Source organism: Numida meleagris, chromosome 14, assembly GCF_002078875.1.
Source record: "Numida meleagris isolate 19003 breed g44 Domestic line chromosome 14, NumMel1.0, whole genome shotgun sequence".
NCBI lineage: Eukaryota > Metazoa > Chordata > Aves > Galliformes > Numididae > Numida > Numida meleagris.
Genome location: NC_034422.1, coordinates 3,338,229 through 3,360,334, shown reverse-complemented (window position 1 = coordinate 3,360,334; position 22,106 = coordinate 3,338,229). Strand labels below are relative to the sequence as shown.

At 39.2% G+C, this 22,106-nt stretch overlaps 1 protein-coding gene and 1 long non-coding RNA gene across 3 annotated transcripts in view; one reads left to right on the top strand and one right to left on the bottom strand.

The window, feature by feature from the left end:
- The window catches only part of ADGRD1 (adhesion G protein-coupled receptor D1), a 130,981-nt gene continuing 117,039 nt past the window's right edge, over positions 8,165-22,106 (top strand). Inside the window, exons 1-5 of the mRNA XM_021412936.1 lie at positions 8,165-9,282; positions 9,379-9,415; positions 13,778-13,861; positions 19,864-19,986; positions 21,539-21,718. Coding sequence (XP_021268611.1) covers positions 9,214-9,282; positions 9,379-9,415; positions 13,778-13,861; positions 19,864-19,986; positions 21,539-21,718 — 493 coding nt within the window. The 5' untranslated portion in view covers positions 8,165-9,213. The remainder of the gene's footprint in view (positions 9,283-9,378; positions 9,416-13,777; positions 13,862-19,863; positions 19,987-21,538; positions 21,719-22,106) is intronic.
- Positions 10,784-22,106, bottom strand: part of LOC110406436 — a 297,282-nt gene continuing 285,959 nt past the window's right edge. Inside the window, exons 5-6 of one of the 2 annotated variants that reach the window (XR_002443473.1) lie at positions 16,958-17,018; positions 10,784-13,314 (exon numbers count right to left, since the gene is read on the bottom strand). This is a non-coding gene — a long non-coding RNA (uncharacterized LOC110406436). Of the gene's footprint in view, positions 13,315-15,090; positions 15,635-16,957; positions 17,019-22,106 lie in introns of those variants that run through there. The other variant, XR_002443472.1, reaches the window with a different exon arrangement.

Below are 22,106 nucleotides of genomic sequence, written 5' to 3'. Positions count from 1 at the left end.
CTGAGCCCTTTAAAACCCTCTCCAGTGGGATCAAAGTGAATGAAACAACTGAAAAGATAAATCTCGTGCTGCTTTCATCAGTCGGTTTCCACGTGGGTGTGTTAATTGTCTCTCCTTTTTTTTTTTGTCCTTCCATTGATCTACAAGGCTGCCTTCAGCAATCTTTTACTAGCTCAAACTGGTCTATGAGCATCCCACGAAGGAGTTCTTGCATGTGCCCTGGAACAACCTTAACCATCTCTGTGTGTCCAGAAGCAAGATGCCCTCAAGCTGGGAATTAGTGTTAGGAATACATACATGACCGTGCTGTCCTAGGCCAGTAACATTTTCTGCCGCTGCTCTGGAGGCAGACATGGCAATTTGCAGTGTCTGGGGCCCTCTGCCTCGTTTGCAGCTTATCCCTCTGGTTTAGGCTACTGCCTCCCCATCAAGGAAGGGGGAAAAAAAAAAAAAAATGACTTCTGTTTTGGAGCAAACTTCACTGACTGACAAGTCCTGTAAAGTCGAACTTGAAAGGACGGCTTATAATATCGTGACCTACTTCCCAGACCTGCAGTGACTCAGGGATGAGCCAAGCCACAGCCTCATTGTATGCTTAATTACTCAATTAGCATGTGAATGTTGAAGCGAAAGTCATGTCGTTGATACCAAGATTCTAGTGTGCTTTTTTTTTTTTTTTTTAATGTTACAGACTTGGACTTAGAAGAACAACTAGCTTGAATTGAGTTGTGTGGGTAATTCTCTTAGGTTGCTGAACAATCTGTTTGCTTTGTTACAAGTGACACTTCCCAAAATTGTAGCGTTCTAGAGGTTGTCACTGAAATGGCGTTCAGGAGATGTTCATGAGAAGAACAAGTAATTTTATTTATTTGTTTTGGTAGAACTAATGTTCCTATATCTACTGCTTGCTTGAAGGGTCCAAAACATTAAAAAGCAAGGAAAAAATTCCCCAATGTCAGTTAAGTCAATTAAACCACAAAAAAACCCTGTTACTCGTAACATTTGTACTTGTAGCATTAGTGTTTGATCCACTGTCTCTGAAATTATGCTTCTAATGTATTTAAAGAAATCAAGACTTTAAGTTGGAGCTGCACTGATAAAATTAAGAGGCATTGAACTTGATTTACTCTGTTGCCTATTTCTATGTTAACACTGTGTAACGTTATAATGTGATGGCAAGCACAGCAATGACAGTGGGGTAGCAAAGTCCTAGGCTGCAGCAAGGAAGGATAAGCCCAAACGTAGCAGCCATGGAGACAGAAACAAAGGAGGAAAATCTGCTTACCCATGGAAGGGCTCAGGCACATAGGGATCTCCAGGGAGATGCCCTCACCTCCACTGCCAGCCCTTAAATGGGGTCTGGGAAGGGGGGGATCCTGGCTCCACCCCTTCTGCTCACTCAGGTGCATTGCATTGCATTGCTTGCACCTGAGCTCCCCTTGGGTTGGCCCTGCCTTCCCCCCAGGTGCTCCATCACTGCTTCAAGCCCTGACCCAGCTCTTCCACTACACACTGTTAAAGGTCAGCTAAAATGAAAAATGTGTAAGGGTAACAAAGTCACCAACAAGAAGCCCCTACCTTTGTTTAGTTTCTTATGCTAGTGACCAAAATTGCTACGAAAATCTTAACTACCGTGTGACGCATAATGATGTTAAACTTGTATTCTGAAGCATCAGGATCATTCCTGACACAGCTATTTAGGTTTTCTGTAGAAAACGTAGAACCAAAAATAGCAAATCGTGTGACTAATACATATGGCTCTTCTTTGCTTTGAAGTCCTTCATGTAAGGTACCATGCAGCACTCAGTACTGCTCCTACTGCTGCTGCTCTAAGCACGTCGCTACACAAGGTGGTAACAGATTGATGACTTTGCATCTTGATGTCTACTGAAAATCACACTGGAGGGAAGCAATGTTACTTTGCTCATGCTGAGGGTATACAAGAAAGTCAGCTTTCCTGACAGGTTTTTTTATTAGATTACAAAATAGCGAATGTAAACTAATGCATGCACATTCAGACATGAGCTCATGCATGCACAGACACAGGTACATATGCACATGCAAATGCATACGGCCCTACACATAAGCAATCCTAAAATATATTTTTAATATTTTATTTTTGCATTATCCGTCGCCATTTGATTTTTGAAGCAGTATTTTTTTCTCCTTTGGGTTTGCGTATTTTATTTGCATAATAAAGCCGACTTCCACTTCCAAAGCACTGGATTCAAGCTGTAGTAAATGAGTACAGTACGCATTCAAATGCTGCGCTGTAAAAGCCATTCGAAATGCCTCTTCTGCCAGTCAGAAGCATACAAGTTGCCTGAGAACTGAGCATTGTGGCAGTTCATAGGAGCACTTATTGACCTAAGTCTGGTCAAATCTGACACAGTCAGATTACTGCGTAATTGTTTTACCTCGCTGGCAATGCGCGTGTAGGCTGCGTAGCACGCGAGCGCACGGGATCATTCCGGCTCTGCACGAGGCCGGCGGCAGCTGCGAGCAGCGCTGCTGTTGCAGTTACCGGTTGCGGCCACAGGGTGGCGCGCGCCGCCTGTGCAGCTGCTCGGATGGAACAAGCGTCCGCGAACGGAACGCGCTCCGGATTGCACGAGCAGCGCCTGCTCCTGGAGGAAGTGATGTGGATGCTTTCGGGTTTACTGAGAGCAGCAGATGGCTGTGATCGTTGTCAGCAGTACTACCTGGTAACTGACAGATGTTTATAACTGGATAACACTGTACACCACTTTCTTGATGTAACATAAGCTAAAAATAATTGCGCTTTCCATTGGGTCATTCCTTCATCTTCAGCTAAATCCACTAAATGTGAAATAGAGCGAATTAAAAAAAGACGTGTGCAAATAACAGAAGTTGCTGTAAGGAGATTATAATTAGGGGAGCAAAACGTTCCTCTGCTCAGGCCTTCAGATCTGACACAGAGCTAGCTGCAAGAACTGCGCCGTGACAGCTTGATCGGATTGTGCTGGAGCATGCGACCTCGCTTGGATATTGGTGATGTGAAGAACTACCTCTGTGCAGCCCAGGGGAGGTCCCTGCATCAGAGGGGGAAAGAAGCATGTGGCTGATCTCATGCTGGCAAATCCCCGGCTGATGGAGCGAGCACTCATGGAACCAAGGGCAGCTGTTGCACGGGAGAAGCATTGGCAGGATGGCATAAAACTAACGTGGCATCTTTAGAAGGACAGTCTAGTCTCCTGCTAAGATAAAGCAATGGGCCATGAGAGGGAAGGCACTTGTAACGGACTGAACCTGCGGGAATACGAGGGAACTCTAATGCAGGAAGGAGAAAGCACATGTGCAAGTTGAGCTACCAGAAAAGGCATGGAGAGTAGATAAATAAGTTATCATTAGAGGATAAAATTCTCACGTGGTAATAATGTGATGATTATTAACGCACTGATCTAAAGCAAAACTAATTAGTACAGTTGCACTTAATGGAAGCCCACAATTAGATATCAAAGAAAAAAAGGGGTGAGGGGAAATGCAGTTTGGAGGAAGAGAGAAAGGAGAAACAACTTCTGGCAGCAGAGAACATCACTGAATGGTTCTCTGCTTGCTCTCATCAGGTGATGAAGCATTTTAGCAGCGTGAGGACCCGCCCAGTAGCAGTTAAAGTGGACAAGAGTGCCTGGAAGAGCATTTATGTTAGGATGAGATGCATCTATTGACCCTCTTCTGCTAGGTACTGTACCCCAGTACCCAAAACTGGGGTGCGTGAAGTCTGGGTATTCTGGAATTCAGTTTTTATGCTCTCAAATTAATCAGGTGCATTTCAGGTTTGAGGACTACTCAAATCTTAAGAACGTGGATTTGGAAGCTACTATGGATATTTACGTTAGCGCTCTTTATGCTTTCTGTTCCCACTCTCATCACTTTTGCCACTTAGATCTAAAGTAAGAAACTACAAAAGACAAAAGGTGAGTTATTCCCCATTGGAAGAGAAGCCTTTAACATGCACATTTATCACAGGCTTAGATGTTTTTGCTGAGAAATACCTTGCAGATTGACTTTGAGTTAGTAAACTTGTTTCACAAAGCAGCTGAACGTAATTTTCATGGTTGCTTTTACCCAGAAGAGCAAGAGAGAATTGGATAAGACCATTAGAGGAAAACTGGCACATATTCCAAAGACAGAACTTTATTATGATGAAATACTTTTGTAATTAAGAGAGTCTGACTGCCTGTACGATGCCAGAAACGCAGTTCTTAGAGGCAGGGTTTTTTTGGCAAATAAAACTTGGTTTAATTATGTATATTTACGTAACAAAAAAAAGTCAGTTGTTTTATTGATGATATGATCAGCAAATTTAATGTAAGGTTGATATTAAGGCCTAGATAATTAAAGATCAAAATCGAATTAAATCTTTAGGTTTTGCACAGAAAAAAAATCAAGTCTTTTGTTTGGTAAATGGAGTGAGATGTTCAAGGGATTACCACAGGAAAAAAAAGTCAAATAAAACAATATGGCGAGTAGAAAAAAAAGAGTAATCACTACAGCCAGCAAGTGGGACCTTATGTAAAGAAAACTTACAGGCATGGCTTATTATATGATGTTATTCACCTTCTTAGTTGGTCTTTCAATCCCCAGGCTCTTAATGATTTTGAAAAGAATATATAAATTAGTCAGCATAACGCTATATTAGAATTTTAAAGGTATATTCATTTAATTGGTTCTAAATTCTGTTGCCAAAAACCTTTGTTTTCTGCCATCAAGTTCACATTGTCTTAATTAGAACAATATTTTTTCATGATATCATGAGCCTTGTTGAATTAGCTCCAGGAGTTTTGTTTGTTTGCTTTTTCTTCAGCCTGGACTTTCCTGTTTGTCCTTTTTGTTACAATCACCTCAAGGAAAATCTCATGCAATATTTTCATGAGTGTGTGGTCTGCGTTCTCGTTTTTGCCGAAGTCTCCTTTACTCACTGAAACAACACAAGGACCTCTGTCACGCAGTGGCCACTGCCGCCCTTAGATCGTCTTCTGCCAGCGTGGCACGACGCAGACAAGCGCTGCAATGCCTGAGATTGTTCACAGCAGAACAGCCATAGGCACACACAGAACTTATTAGCAGCTGCTTCTCATGCTGGTGAGACACCTGTGCCCCTCCTGTGCCCGTGTTCTATCAAAGGCAGCGCACATTTTATGGACAATACCAGCTTGTGTGACTGCACACAGTTTGTATGCATCGTACTGACCCATAGCACCTAGAAAATGCTGCTTCTATTCGTTTTTATTACAACTGATCTTTATGGCACCTCCAGAGTTTTTGTTTGGATATACATACATATATATATTGCTCTGTGCTGAAGATTTAAATTTGTTATTGTAGGATTTTCACTGAAAACCGAAAAGTTGATTTTTATCAAAATTAGTATTGTTTGCCTACGACGGGAAAAAATGAGGAAGGCGATTACAGAAATACAACAACCACCTCAGAAGTGACAGAATCATGGCAAAATACAGCTGCAGTATGCCAATTCTAGATTGCTCGCCACTATAGGTTGGAATAACATCATATAAAGAATAATAAACCATTAGAGGTGACCCGTTCCTCTGCAAAAACTGCTTCTGCTTTGAAGTTGTGTGAGTAAATAACATGCTCGTTATGAAAATAACTGCACTGGTACGAACATGTGTATTGGGATGGAGATGTGTATGCCACAACATTTGGTACAGGTTCCTTGCAGATGTGCAGATATAAGCAAATTGTGCATATGTACACATCTGAATAGCTCCAAGAGAAAGAGCAGAGTTGCCCTGGATGTCATCTGTGGCAGAGGACAGATGATTTTGTTTACAAAACAACTTCTTGTGTAACTGGAGTTAAGTAACAGCAGTTCTGCAGCCACAAATACAGGAGGTCCACGTCAAGCCAGGAAAACTGGTGCTAAAACTGTAACTTTCAGCAGGTTGGTGTTGAGATATCAGCTGCAACCACATAGTCAGTAATTTCTGATGCTGACAGAGTTGGACTAGGGAGCTATTTTTATCCAGAATAATGATTGGCATGTTAGCAGACTGTGATATTAGAGAAGTTTAACAAAACCCAGCATTTAGATTTAATCTTAAACTATTCCTTTCTAAGATGTTTGATAAAACATTTCAATCCCAGTTATGCACTCGCTCTCTTGTGGGGAGTTAATGATTCCAATGACAATAAAGGAAGAAAACCGTATTACAGAATGTTTGTCTTCTGCATTGTACAATAAACTCTTTAAAGGATTATTCTCTCTGCTTGTATTTACATAGCAAGGAATAAAGATTTTTAACGTCAGCGTGTTTTTCATTTCCTGCTAAATGGCAACTGCAGCATTTACTAATTTTATTTTAATAATAGAATAATCCTGAAGGAACAAGAGCTGAATGGGGAAAGCTGAAACTGAAAGTGAAGTTTAATCACCTTATAATAAGTCACACTCATTAATGTGGTGGAAGCATTGCAAGCGATATCACCAACATAAATGATGATTTTTTTTTTTCTTAAACCTTTTGGACTGAAAATGTTGTGCCCCTCAAGCACCTTTCCACTGCATCCCTCCCCCTGCCAAAAAAAAAAAGGACAAAAAAAGAGGAGGGAAAGAGGAGAAAGAAACCTGGGGCATGTGATGATCTAGAGAACCCCTCCATGGAGTCCTCCCAGCGCTGCTGCACCCGGGGATCGCGGCTCCTCCCTTCCTCACTGGGGTGGGAGAGCTCTCCTGGGGAGAATCCTCTCCAGCTGCTAAGCAAGGGCTGCCCACGGTTACCTGCTGTATGCAGAGCTTTGTGCTCCTATTGATGTGCAAGTACTTTAAATGGATGGTATTTTATCTGCAGCTTATTCAAGAGCAATCCACTGCGGTTGTTTGTCTTCTGAGCGCTGGATCAGTCGCTGGGTTTGCACACGAGATGCCCAGTGCTACCTCTGGTCTGTGGTGGGAGCAGTGTGACTTCTCAGATCGGGTTTCCAGAGGATCATACGAATATGTTTAGAAATTGTTTCTGCAAATGATCTCTGATGTCTGGTTGCAATTTGCTGTTTCCACAAAAATTCCTGGCAGCGGGCATGTTTGCTTGGATTCTCACCATTGTTTTGGTAAGCATATTCTTTCCCTTGACAGGCCCCTCTTGGCAAATATTTCAAATTCCTGTCTTTCTCTTTTTACAGTTTAATGCTTTCCCGATTTTTTGCTGCAACTTTCTATTATTTCTAAGGGTGGCTCTGCTTGTTAGCATGTGATGTGGAATTCCTGGGGTTTACACAGAATTCTTCTGCTTTCAGGTTACAGAGGAGCTTCTGGCTAACGGCAGTGAGGGAAGGAATCTTTGAGAAACAAAATTTTAAAAACTAAATGAAAATAAGCGGAAGCCACGCTGTCTATAGCTAAGTGGGAAGCTACGTTTTTGAATGAAATAAAGTTAAAAACTCTCAAAACTACTTCGCTAAAATTCCAAACTGAGGTTACGAACCAAATACGTAGATTTTGGTGATACTGAAAATTTATAATATATAATTCTGGTAACACAGGTAATTCATGTGGTAGCCGCACGTATCTTGCAGCTTCCTGAATTAAATATAGTCCCTCTGATCCTTCAGCTCTGAGGTTCCACCTACCCAGTTCCCGGCCAGGAGCTAGTCACCACCAGAATGTTCAGAAGTTCAGTTACACTGCTGGCTAAACAGGGACCATGGTCACTGGGCAAACCTGCTGGGCTTCCAACTACAGAACCTGTATAGAAAGTGTCAATGGAAACCTGTTTAATCAACAAACCAACCTGTCTCTAGCCAAGTTTGAGGCAAATGCTGTGATTAAGAAGTGTCCAAGTAAGAGGGTTTGGAAGGAGTGGAGCTAAGAGATTGAGCCAGGCCGTTATCGGCTGACGTGGGTACCTGAAGAGAGAGGACCAAGAGCCACAAAGCAGGTGGGGTAGGGGGATCACTAACAAGGAGAAGAAAAGCCATAGCGGGCAGCAGCATGCACATGGAAACAGGTGTGTGTGGTCACTTTCTGATAGATCTGCATCTTGTGTGTGTCCATTAACTTCTGTGTATAGAGTGCTTCACTGATTGAGTAAGTGCCAGGGTCTGAAAGTTCAAATCTGGGAGACATAGGTATATAATTGAAAAAAAAAATGTAATTATTTTCTGATAAAAATAAAAGCAATGAAATTACAGTGGCTCTTATGGAAGGGATGTCCTAGTTATTTTACTAGCTCTGTTGTGCATCTCTGAGGGAATCAGCAAAGTGGCTACTGCCAGTTTCCCCTCCTTGACAGGTACACAGTAAAATTAATCCCTCAGAGCAACGTGATTTAAAGCAGTATCTTCTATAAGGGTCACGTTCCTTTAAACAAATCCAATCTGTTGTTTTGATGAATAGCTCTTAGCTTTCCTTCACAGACTTTTGCCCAAAATCTGTTATATTGCTCTTAAACATTTGAATCAGAAACAATTGGTCTGGCTCTGATTCCTCTTTGAACGTGCAGATTGCTAAAAACTGCAATCTCTTTAATCTGTTTGCTGAGGCACATTAACTTGCTTCCACTTGTTCCTAGCTGGCTGGTGTTAGGACCCAGAAAAGAGACAGCAGCAACGAGATATAAATAGAGTACCAGAATGGGACAAAGTTTGAGAAGAAAGCATGACATCACTCAGACTTGCTCTCCACCCAAAAAGATCTGGGATGGAGGTGCAAACGTGAGCCGGACAAGCGAGGAGCTAGCAAGTCTTTTCAGTTCATTTCCCAGGGAGAGAGTGAGAGTTACACACTTTGTGCGCTATAAGGAAGTGCATTTTCTTGCTAGCAAAACCAAAACTGGCTTCGGATCTCTGACAACGTGAAAGTAATTGAAAGGAAAAGACACAACCATAGGAAGAAAGTTGAAAACAAGATCTTTTCTTTTTGGCACAGATTCTAACAGAAGTATTTGACTTCTTTCCACGGAGCGGTACAGCTTTCGGATCTGATGCACGTTGCTTTTGATTTTTCCGCAATCACAGTAATTTATTTATGGTTAAATGAAGAGATCAAAGTGTGAAGCGAGCAAATACTACTTAAAGGGTCGGAAGGATATTTTCCCATCACTGAAGGAACAGACTTTTTGAACCTACACGGAAAATGTCCCTTTTAATACAAAAAGTAGCTAAGGAAAACTTATGATTGAAAAGTTACAGGAATTTGATCTCGCTTGTACTTTTCACCTTAAGTAGACGATGAAGAATTTATTATCCCTGCTTTGCTGTCATTATTCTTTGCTGATTTTATTTCAGTTCACATATCAGGTAATGTTCTGAATACGGTCAGCACTGGCATATATTTGGATTCCTCTTAGCAAGTTTTGCCTCACCATGTCTCATTATAAAATGTTTTATGTGCAGGTGTATGGAAACTATTCCCAGCTACTCGAACACCCAGGTAAGGAATGTTTTATTTATATTTTATGACACCATGCTTTTATGTTTGTATATGTAGCTATATATCTTTTCTTTGTATTTTTCATTGTTTTAGTAGCTCCAAGAATCAGTGATGCCACATTTGAATGTGAGCTCTTTAGTAAAAATAGAACAGACTAAATTATCAAAGTATCAGACCAACCTAGGCAGTATAAATTCAGTAGCCTACCTACTAAGCATTCTGCGTAGAAGCATGTTAGAAGAAAAATGGCTTGTATTTGATGGAGAGTTTCTCTACACAGTGCTTATCATTATCTTTTTGAGCATAGTTTCTGCACTGGATTTCTACACAGAAATCCTATTCTATTTTCTTTCCCTCCGATTGTTCAGTGTTTTTAATTCTTTGATTTGCAGTCAGATGTGCCAGTTCGTGTGCTTTCCCCCAGCATCAAGTGATCTACCCTCTTCCTTGCCATCACACATAAGTTAAAATCAGTTCTAGAGTGTTTTAAAGATCTCTCATCTGTTTTCAATGCAGAAAATCTCACTCAGAGCTTATTTGGGGTCTGTGTGTGTAACTGCTGAATTCTTCTGTTTATATAAATAGTTTAACCTCAAGCCTCATGGTGGTGTACAAGTACAATTTTACTGCTTTACAATTCATGCATTGCTTTGTGCTGTTAAGTTTCCACAATATATAATTATGCTCAAAATAAAGTAAAATACAGTGCGATGCAGAAAGTTTTGTTGTCTGCTATAGCAGTAACTTCAGACCAGTTACTTGTTGTACCTTCATTCAGACTAAGAAATACCATCTCTTTTCCTATAGATAAGGATGACAGGCTTCTGGCCAGTAGAGTCAGTACGGGAGAAAAAGGCCTCCCTCAACGAGGGGGCAAGTTAGGTGACATTTGTTTGTAGCACAACATCTGTGGGGAAGTGTAGCTGGGAGCGATGCTTTCTGACTTGGTAGAGGCTGTAAACAATGCAGAATCACTTTTGTTCTAAACACCGAGTAGTGACCTACTGAAAGAACTTTACAAGTATAAGCTGAATTCAGAGCAATAGGTATTTGTTTTCAGCAGTTTTCTTGGGGCTGATTGGCTGTAAGTGGGGTAGCAGCATGGCTTTATATAGTTCAGAACTGGCAGCTAGGAAAGCCACCAATGTGCCGCATGGCTCTAGGCGATTCATTTCTTTGCTGCATCTCTGGTTGCTTTCCCATTTTCTTTGCCCATTTTTCCCAGCTTTAAAATATAAGGCTCCTAGAAGCTTCTCCTTAGGAATCTGATACCAGCTGCACTACTGCCATTACTAAAATAATCATGCCATATCACGATACAGTTTCTGGAATCAATTCATTTTCTTCCTGGAGATTCTTCTTGCCTATTTTTCTGTTTTGCTATATTTTTCTAACACTTCTGTTAACTTTAATCTTTTTTTTCCCCCCTGATATGAAGAGTAAATGTTAATGGAAGCAAGAGTTATTTCCAGATAAGCACACTGTGAAACAGCAGGCATGTTCTGTGCTCTGCAAAATAGAACAGATAGTTTGAGAGTGGTATGGAAGTCCTTTAGCACAGGCTACCAATGTGGATGCTCTTAATATCACAGAAATCATCACTTTAATTTCTTTCGCAGCAGCTAGCATGTACTCTTTGAAGATAGAACTGAACACATATCCAGATTTAGCTTATGTAAATGAAAGCTTGTTCCTACACCCTCCTCCCTCAGCATGCCTTTCCACACACAGCTTGGTTGAGTTTGAACTGCCCGGAATTCTCAGATTTGGCTTTGTGCATGCTTATTCTATGTCATTATTCTACTACCTTGTCAGTAGCTTTCTCCTTTTGTTAGCAACCATACTTTTCTTTGGATTTTTCAAGTATCCAAAGGAAATGTGACCACAGAACCTCATCCATTTCTCTAAACCCATCCCTATCTCATCTGTTTACACTCACGTTCCCTCTCTGTGGGAAAACCTGTGTCAACAGCAAACATTCCTAGTCAGGTAGGCCAGTTGTAGTACCTGGTCGATTAGGAATAGTTTGTTAGATATCTTCGGTACTACTCAGTTTGGAAGAGAATCGGAGTAGTTCATTCATTCTCACGAAATGCAAAGCTTCCTATCGTTCTGCGCTTTCAGATCTGCAATTGTTTATTGTGATGTTCAGGAATTTTGTCAGTTTTGTGCTCCTACTCAGTCTTAGGCTCCTCTCCACACTGCAGCCCTGAAACCATACTATGAGGATGAGAGACATCAAAAGAGTTCATAGCTCCATGGTTGGGACTAGAAAGCTAAGGCCACATAAAATTTTTGCCCCTGCAATTCCATGCTAACGAAACCTAACTCGTATCCAAAGTAACAAAATGATAGAATAGTTGTCAAGTGGGCAAGCAGTTTAAATATCTCTTTAGAGTAAAGAAAAACTCTAAGTGGCAAAGGACACTATTTGTGATTTGTTTTAATTTGCACACCACATTTGCTCAAGGGTTTGGGAGCTTTTGTATGGTGCCCAACAGTTGAAGTGGTATTTAGGAAAATTTTCTTCTTTGTTTCGGAGGCTCTTGAAAGGTTGCTTGGGAAAAGAAGAACTGGTTGTAGGACAAAGAACTGCACAGATAGTATAACTGTATAAGTTTGCTTCGCTTCACTTGGAGAGTCCAGAAGGGTTAGAAGTTTTTTGCTCCAACACCTGGAGATGCACTTGTTCTTTATTTGTCTTAATTAAGATTATTCACTGGTAAGAGTTTCAGGGAGTTTAAGTCGCGCTTTGTTAGATCAATTCAAACTTAATATTAAATATCCATTAGAAGAACAAAGACATGACATGCAGAGAGATTTTCTTCAAGCTAGCTAGTCATCTTTTTTTCTAGTTCATGCTTTGTCGAGGGGATGGATGGGGCTGTATCTCAATGGTGTTTTATGAAAAGCATTCAAGAATGCAGTCAGGGAGTTCAAGGAGTTTACAGAGATCATTTTTTGGAACAAATCTGGGGAAGTTCATTGTATGAATGTGGATGAGGAGGGGAGAAGGAAAGAGGATACTTGATACTTTCAGTACATTTTAATTTGAGGGCAGGGATACTAAGGAAGAGCCAGAAAACACCTCCTAAAAATCACTAAATCCGATTGAAATGTGAGTGAAAAATGCTGATTTTTATAAGTGCTTACTTTGTTCTCCACCAAAAAGGAAAAGATTAAATGAAACGAATAGGATCTTATGCCATAATGTTGTATTCACAGTAGAATTTATGTATCTGTATCTACCTTCTAAAACTTCCCTGGGTACAGAAGATTATCAATTTCTTCTAGCACAGCTCATTGAATTATTTATTTTTAGGATAAAGGGTTTCTTGCAGCTAAAAAGATATTAAGAAATTGCAGTTCATGTTTTCCTACATTATTAAAGCTATACCTTTAAAATAGACCTAACGTTAATACAAAATGTGATTGCTTTGGACAGCCCACTTCTGCTCAGGTTTGAGTAGTCACAATTCCTAAAATTTGTTCTAACTCATAGCAATTAGACTATACAGCTAAATCTGTCAGTGGAAACCAGTAGATGTTCTGCTTTCATCAGCATATCTGGTGCTAAGGAGGACGTTTAGGAAAACAAAGGCCACAAGCTCCCCCCACCATGTAGCTGAACAATCTGGAACTGCTTCTCTTGGGGAAGATCAAATTCCTTCTGTTAAAGGGTATAGTTCTGCTATACAGCTCAGTCGGTGTATGAATTATCTTGAGACACCTTATTTCTGATTACTGTTCCTCAATACAGGACAAAAGTGAAAAATGCTTGTATTAATTTCATCTGAAGGTGTTGCACTGGTTTTCCAGTCAGTTTTGAGAAGAGGATAACAGTCTTCGGAACTCTTTAGGATCCTCTCCAGTTCAGTTTACCTGTGGCTATTAGAGTCCTGTATGGAGGAGGCAGAAGCAGAGGAATTACATTACAAAGACTAAATATTTCCCCTCTGCATTGCCTTCTTGGTGTTTTGTACTGCCCATGATATGTTTTAAAAGCTGGGTGAAATCCTGAAATTATCAGAACAACTTCTTGCTGGTGCTTTGACAAATGCTGCCTGATACACCAGCAGAAATTTGATCAGAAATGATTACAGATTTGAAGCATAATTAGAATAAAAAGCAGTTGAATTCTAAAAACAGAGGTGCTCTGCAGTGCTCAGAGAGATATCTGGCTTTAATCTCCTCTGCCATTTTGATTTATGGTCTTGCTTATGTGCAATGTTTGATTTATATTATATATATCTTGTTTTAATTGACCTATTGAACTCCTTTATCATTCTTCTTTGTGGAAACTTGTTATACATCTTATTGGACCTTACTTTAACAACTTCTTCATCTGTGTTTCCTCGAAAGGGTTCAAAGTTTTTTCGTCAGCTTCCCATTACTGGCCACTGGAAGACGTGGATGGAATTCATGAGTTTCGGGATACAAATGGAGGTAGACAAAGGATTCATTGACAGTGACAATAACAAGTATTTGTGCAGTCTGTGAGTAGACAAGGAGCAGGAGAAGTGAGAGCAGCTAGCTTTTTAATCACAGCAGCTGAGATTTTAAGTTAATGCTTTTGCAATGCTTCCATGTCCAAGTGATACTATGTTTAAGAACTGATTTTTGTAGAGTATTCTCATACAGTTTATGGGCTGTCTATGCATTGTTAAGGTTACAAAGAGAAATCATTCATGATCCAGAGTGTCACTGAAATAGCAGTGTTATTAGTTGACTTCGTACATGCAAAATATGTGCTAAATAAGCTTGGTGACCAAGATCCTTGACTATGCCAGCAGTGAAAATGCCTGGTCCTTTTTAACTTTTTAGAAGTAGTTCAATGCCTAAACCCTACAGGCATGTTTGAAAAAAATCACATTTAGTATCCGTAGAAAGAGAAGTGCAAGGCTATTACCTGAATACTTCTTAATTATTTTTGGATACTTCTTTGAAAGCCCTATTATAGCATGAGTTGTTTTTTTTTTTTTCCCCCTCTCTCTCCAATTGAGCAAATTCTTGAGAGACTTAGTAAAGCAAAACCCTCACTGATCTGAAAGAGTCTGCTGTCAGGACAGCAAGAACTCGGAATGATATTAGAATGGTTGGTTTCAGCAGTTTCCTGCTTCTGATGTTTTAAGAAGAGGAGATGGTTTCCCAGGGACATGCGAGTGATGTAACTGAGGGAGTTTTGGCGGAGCCACAATACCCCACTGCTGCATTATGAACCTGTAGGGTCATATCTTTCAGGCAAAGTTTTCAGCTACACTCCACTTCCTTCTGAGGCTCAAAGGCCCATTAGTAGTTTTCACATGAGAACTGTTTTCCCTTGTGACTTTTTAGCCAATTGCAAGTTGGACTGATCTACATATTCCCCAGTAATTACTACACTGTTGCCAACCACCTTGGCCATTGAGCTAAACTCTTTTGTACTAGTGAAGAGTAGCTGCAGTATTACTACTGGTGACCACACTATTCCTACCCAGAAAGATGACAGCAAGAGATTAAAACAAAAGTTGGAGACCTTTACAACCTCACATGAGAAACGATACTTAAGTGCAAAGCTAGTGCTATTTATTATATATAATGGGAACATAAATCTATTTCTAAGTAGGGAAAAATCTATAAATATCTGAAACCCTTTATTCCATATTCCTCAAGTATTTTAAACTTAGACTGTTCAACCCATCCTTCCAGGAATTATTTTAAGGAATGAAACTGGCTGACCAGAAATAAATCTGGGCAATATTCTCTTCTCATTAGAGGCTGATGGCAGCATTCCCACTTATTTCAGAAGGATGATAATTTGACCTACAAGAAGTTAACATACGAGTTCTTCAACTGTGTATTAATGTCATTTTCTAGCACTGGACTTTGAGCAGCTTCAAGAAGAGTAAAGCACTCCTTATCCAGCATTGTTTTGATATTTGTATTACAAATATGTTGTTTTTAAAGGAATTGAAAGGAATATATGAAATCTAGCATGAATTACAGCTGTTGGACAAATTATAATTGCACAATGCTGGAAAGATTGTTTTTTGAAACTTGTTAAAATCACTTTATTTCAGCAAAATCCAGAAATCTTTTCAGTGGTAGCATGGAAAAGTACAATTAGAATATATACAGTTCCTGATCCTACTAACAGGAATAAGACTGGCTTACATGAGTAATTGCCTTTGAATCCTGTTATGTGTTAAATAACTTCATAAATGAGCCAGCTGCTTGATCCTGTTTGGGGAAGGGGAAAAAAAAAGATTTGGAGGACTTTGTCTCACTATGTGGTGGCCAAAAAAAAAATCTTTTTCTCTGCAGTGCAATTTTTTCTAAACTGCCTACAGGAGAAGTTTCACGTACCTCTCTGATGTTTGACTTTGATATACAAGAAAAATTTAATTGTTTTAATCAAACACAGGTAACAATTTGCTAGATTTTGATACCATTCTGATTACACAACTCTTCTATTTATGCTAGTCTTGTTTTTTCCACTCATCATAATTTCATGCAATTATTTTCATTCCATGTTTCTTCTCTTAAATACTTGCAGCATCATAGTCTGTCCGTCATGTTAATCCATTTTATTTGTTGAAGTCATTGTGTGTGAAGCCAGATTTATATCTCTCAATGTATTTGTGTTGTGAGAGGCAGTGTCAGTAAGTTATTTTTTCAGTTAGCAATGAAAGCAGTAAAAGCAATTGAAGGGAAACATCTAACTTGGAAAGCATCAAATAAAAAATGTGGCTATGCTCAGGTTTTTATCTCACTCCTTGTTTTCCATACGTTTTCTCTTGAGGGATTTTTTTGAGCATTTCCCTTTTTTTCCTGTGAGCCCAGATGGTCTAAATCCCAAATCAGTACATCTATTTAGTTACACAGGCTTTTCATCAAGCTCTGTTTACCCACCCAGAGTAAATAATTAGTGTGAAAGATACTCTTGAATTATCAAAATGGGGAGGGGAAAAAATTGTTAGATACCTAAATTAACTTGATAGCTCCCAGAACTACAGCAGGTGGAATGGCTCTAGATAAAAACACAAATGTTGATGCTGTCTTTTCAGACATGTTGATAGTTTATCAATGGCTGTGCTGTATCCTGTCAGGTTTTGAATATCTCCAAGGATGGAGACAATAATTCCTCTGAGCAAGCTACTCCAGCACTTGACCCTCATAATTTTCTGTTAATTTTATTTGAAGACAAAACAAAGCATATGTTTAAATGGAATTTCTCATGTTTCAGCTTGTTCCCATAGCCTCTTATCTGTTCACTAGATACCATAGAGGAGGGTCTGGCATTACCCTTCCCTCTGGGTGTTTATATGCTTTGATAAAAATACTTGAGCCTTCTCCTCTCCAGGTTGAGCAACCCCACTCCCTCAGCTTCTCCTGAGGTCAGATGCTCCAATCCCTTAACCATCTCTGTGGCCCTTCCCTGGACTCCCTCCAACATGTCCATGCATCTCTTGCATTAGGGAATCCAGAAATGGACATATGACTTGAATTACCATAGATTTTTCAGCATATCATGATTTTTGAAATAACTTAAGAATTACTGACCTGATTGTAGTCAGAGCCCTTCATCCAAATGCAGCTGTATTGTTGTATTTTTCTTGTATTCCTGTCAGGAAGAAAAAATGGTCTTAGTGATACTATATTTAAATCATGTAGTAAAAGGATATAGCATTCACGTGCATACAGATCATTGGTGAGACGTGGTGATATGACAATTTTAAAGGCCACTGCCCAACATTTATGACCTAAGTTGAGAGATATGAACTGGTCAAATCATTACTGATTGTGTTTATTCATTGTTTTTCTTATTTGCTTATTTTTTTTGTTGTTTCACCCAGCTCTAAGAATCCACAACTTCACTGTGCTTCCTTCCCATAACTCTACCTTTGTATATACCAATGACTCTGCCTACTCTAACTTCTCTGCAACTGTAGGTGAGGATTTACATTTTTTTTGTTCTGCATTTGACAGGCTTGGATGGTTCTTGTAACACTGTATTCAGAGTTGAGTTTTGGTTCAGTTGGTCAGGTGGTAAAGACCTACGCTCACACTGACAAAAGCTATTTTAAAAATATTGCTGAACTGTTACCTGAATTACTAAGAGTAACATCCCCTTGCTAAACAGTCCATGGAAGGATGGACCCCCGTAGCTCTCAAAAGCTTAAGTATTTTTTCTAAGTGTAGGAACAATGGATATGTAAGAACAAATAGGTCTTTTTTGGTCAAGGATAAAAGAAAAAAAGCTATTTATCATCACTTCGTACTCATTATTAAGAGACACATTAAGCAAGGCAAATGCAAGTGAATTTGCAAATCCTGGAAGTAATCTTGTCAACTACTACATCTTTGATTAGCATATTAATAATGATAATAAAAAAGGTAGCACAAATCTTAGATAGTCTTTTAATGATTTTTTTTTTCCCCCATCAATGTGGTAGCATAGTAAAGGAAGAACAGAAAGTGACAACACTCCATGCAGAAGCCTGCCAGATTGGAAACTAAGTAAATGTAACCAAAGTCACTTAACTGAAGTCACTAGGGTTTATACTTGTACAATTGACATATGACCTGTTGTCCACTTAAAGATTAAGTACCAGCTCACATCCAGTCATTGGAAAAATCTAATTTAAGGAGAAGGATGAAAATGGCAGAACAGTCATTTGGATACTAAGAAGCCTATATTAGAATCATAAACCCACTGTTTCTCTGTACTCTAAAAGTATGCTGGCAAATATGAACCGTATAATGAATGTCAAGTGACCCTAATTCCTTCCAGTCCTCATTTACCTGCCTTACAGAACTTACTATGTGTAAACTATGCAGAAGATGAATTCATTACAAACACTAAAATGGCAAAGGAAATTCAATAGAAACAGGGATGCATTACTTGATGGTATTTATTCTGGTTAGATTAATATTAAAGTGACTAAAAAAGAGCTCAAAAAGATTTGCTTCCCTTCACAGTACTTAGTCTAATTTTTAAAAAGAACTGAGTTTTCATCTGTTTTGATGACTTCTTACTCAAGAGCAGGGGAACACACCTGAAAATTTTAGGTATTTGCATTGAGATTTGGCATGAACTATGAAAATACTTGGGCATGTTCACTGAGGACTATTAAATGCTGCACCACTGCCTTCTTGAGCAGTGTTATCCTGCAGATGGGCCAGTATTATGGCTGCCTTTATTCCCTCTGGTCGCCTGCATTTTGAAAGTGACATTCCCTTTCACGCAGGTCCCCACTGCATGAGGGGATGCACCAACCTGAAGCAGTGACAGTGGTATTTCTGATTATCACCCCAGACATAGTCTGACTCTAGCACTGCTCATGCATCTCTGGTTTGATTTTCACTGTTCTCTGCTGTGCAGAAGGCTTATGTCAAGTCAGGCAGATGTACATCTATAAATACAGAGGAAAATCCTTTATGTCTAACCCCCCAAAGGGGTGGGACCATTTTTGTGTGCTTCTCATTTCCATTATAAGCTCACTCAGTTCCCAAGTATCAAGCAACACCTAGATGACAATTCCTGCGCTTCAGAGAAGACTGTCCCCATTGCTGATGTTTCCCTTGCAGCAGCTCTTTTCCTAAGGCTTTTTTTTTGTCAGAAGAAATTACAGAGTCTTAAAACCAAGATACTGAATCTTCATAATCATTGCAGAACTCCTACCACAAACAATGATATTAAAATCATATACTGAATTAGACAATTCTGTTGTCTGCTTAGAAAGAAATCGTGGACTATATTCTGTGGAATGAGGGCTCTTTAAATAACTGATTTTTTTTTATCATGATTTCCACTTGTCTTCATTGCTAACATAGTCTCCTTATCCTGGGACAAGTGAAGTGAACTTCCTACTGTCATTTATCAGCTGGACTCTCAAATCTCAGTGAAGCTTTCTCTGGTAAAAAAAAAAAACCTGACAAAGTTTAAGTATTAGGATTGCTCATGTGCTTTGGTTATTAGAGAATGAATAAACAGTGCTCTTAAAGCAGAGAACACAAGTAACTCACAAGAAAAATAATCATTGTCCATGTTAGACAAAGGAATAACCTTTATGAGTAATATATACGGTGTCATACTAAAGCATGCTCAAAACAGATATTTTTCTGTCTTTTAAATATAGCTTGTCAAGTATATCTATATATATTCATATATAATGAAGAGTGGATTTTGGTCACAAAATTCCCCTTTCAGTAAATGACAAGTATTCTGTTACATTTTCATGTAATGAAATTTTTTTTTGCCCAACTCTACTTAACAGCAAGTCAGAAATACTTGTATGATGCGTCCAGTGCTCAGAAACCTGGAAAATGTAAGGTTTGTTCACACTACTTTGAAATAATGATTTCCAGGTTCTGTTAATACATAAGTGCACAAACCTCCTAAAAATTATGTTTCCAGCAGTTTTTCATTTACATAAGCTTTAAATTCTATTTTGCATTTCCTTTAGACATTGTAGAAGGAATGGTGAACAAGGGAATTTATGTTACTGAAAAGAAAGGAGTTACCTTTCTCTTCTTTGGAAGATATCAGAATTCTTGCATTAGCAACCCAGAAGTTTGTGGACCTGAAGGTTAGTAAACTAATTAATATTTGCTTTTGCTATCAAATTATGTAATTCAATAATAATGTAATGAACCCTCTAACAAAATGCGATGAACCCTCTAAAACTCTAGCTTGACACTTTTCTTTGTTGGCTTGTAAAACAATTGAGTGCTGAAAATGTGAGCAAGGCGATGGAAAGCACAGCAAGGACAGCAGAGCAGCAAGGTCCCAGGCTGGAGCAAGTGAGTTTGCTCAAACACAACCGTCATGAGCACAGAAATGAAAGAAGCTGCTTACCCTCAGAAGGCCCCAAGCACATAGGGATCTCTCACAAGATACCCTCACCTCCACTGCCAGCCCTTAAATGGGGTCTGGGAAAAGGTGGATCTTGGCTCCACCCCTTCTGGTCACTCAGGTGCATTGCATTGCATTGCACACGCCTGAGCTCCCCTGGGCTGGCCCTGCCTACCCACCAGGTGCTCCATCACTGCTTCAAGCCCTGACTTAGCATTTCTGCTACAACGTAGTTTTTTTCTAACTGCATTTTAAATTACAGGTTATCTCTAACTACTCAGATCAATGATCTACTGTATAATTAATTCAAACAAAAACAAAAATAAGCTTACAGTATCAAAAATCTTTCATCTAGCACCAAGAATAATGGTGCTACAAAACTGGGACAAATATAAGTCATCCTACAGGTTTGAAATTTAGGAGACTATGTTTTAGAGTGTGGTATCCTAGCAGGAATGGTTTTTTCAAACTTATTTTTGGAGACAATTATTTAAAATGTCTGATGTCTTGGAATCCATTTGTCCATTTCCATAGACACTCTAAGCTCTTCCCTCTGTTCTCTACCCTTTCTTCTCCTTGGGTAAAAATCACAAAATGACAGGTGTTGTAAGGGTGCACAGATTTGATGTGTTGATTGCAGAAGAACTTTAGAACTGTATGCAAGTGTCAAAATAAGTATACAACCAGTCACTATCAATACATTCACCAGAGACTTAAGATTTAGTCCAAGTAAAAAACCACAATTTTCTACTGATCCTTCTATACGTAACCTCTAGAAGTCCCTAAGCTTAAGCACTATTGCTAGCATTGAATTTTCTTGCTTTTATTGATTTAAGCCATTCTTCAAACTTGAAATAGGATTTTTTTTTTATCTATGCATTAACTTTCTAAGAAAGCAGGAGAAACTCAGAAGACGGTACCTCTTCTATTATACAAGAGTACTGGAAAAGAGAATTCATTATCCCACTGCAGACATCTTGTCAGATATGTACAGTATCTTTTAATATATTGTATCATACCACTGGGAAGTAAAAAATGTCTGTAAGTCATATTATTTCTGCATCCATAGCATAATATAATATTCAGAATAATCTATTTATTTTTATAGTACCAGAGCATTCCCAGGATCTTACAAACAAGAACGTTCTTTCCTGAGTCTTTCAATATAATGAGAAGTTTCTTTAATGTTCGCTTCGTCAGCACCTCATGAAGTTACTCAAGCTTCATAAAGCACAGGGAAGATGGAAAATTTCCATTAAAAATCCACTCTTGCTTCCTTCCATCAGGAGTAACATTTTCCTTTTTCTGGAAGACTCAAGACCAGCAGACTAAGTTTCCCCCTGCCTCTGGTGGGCAAGTGATTTCCAGTGGTTTCAAAATCTGTTCAAATGAAGGTGAAGGTTCAGTAGAATTTTACACCCGTGGGAATGCAATGATGAAGTGGAAAGCAAGTTTTAGTCCACCAGGTAAGTTCACCTTTTTTTTCATCATTAATTTCTTTGTTTTACATTATTCTTGTAGAGAGATGTAATGGTAAAAGTACATCTTCAGGAAAATGTAGATATATAAAAATAGTTAAGAGCTCTGTACTTGAGTTCCCTTGGTGGGGGTAAGGTGAGAGAAAGAGTGAACAGATAACTCAGTGATACTGTACTACACAACATTTGCTGATCAGCAGCAGTACTCAGACCTGACTTCCAGAATTGGAGTTTTTACTGACGTAAGTAGATTAATGGGTGCTTAGATGGAAACAGCTAGGTGAGGAATGCAGGTTAGTCTCTAATGGCTCTCAATATATTCTAAAATTTACATGTGTACAGGACTCTACTATCGCCGAAATAAAGACTTTATTTG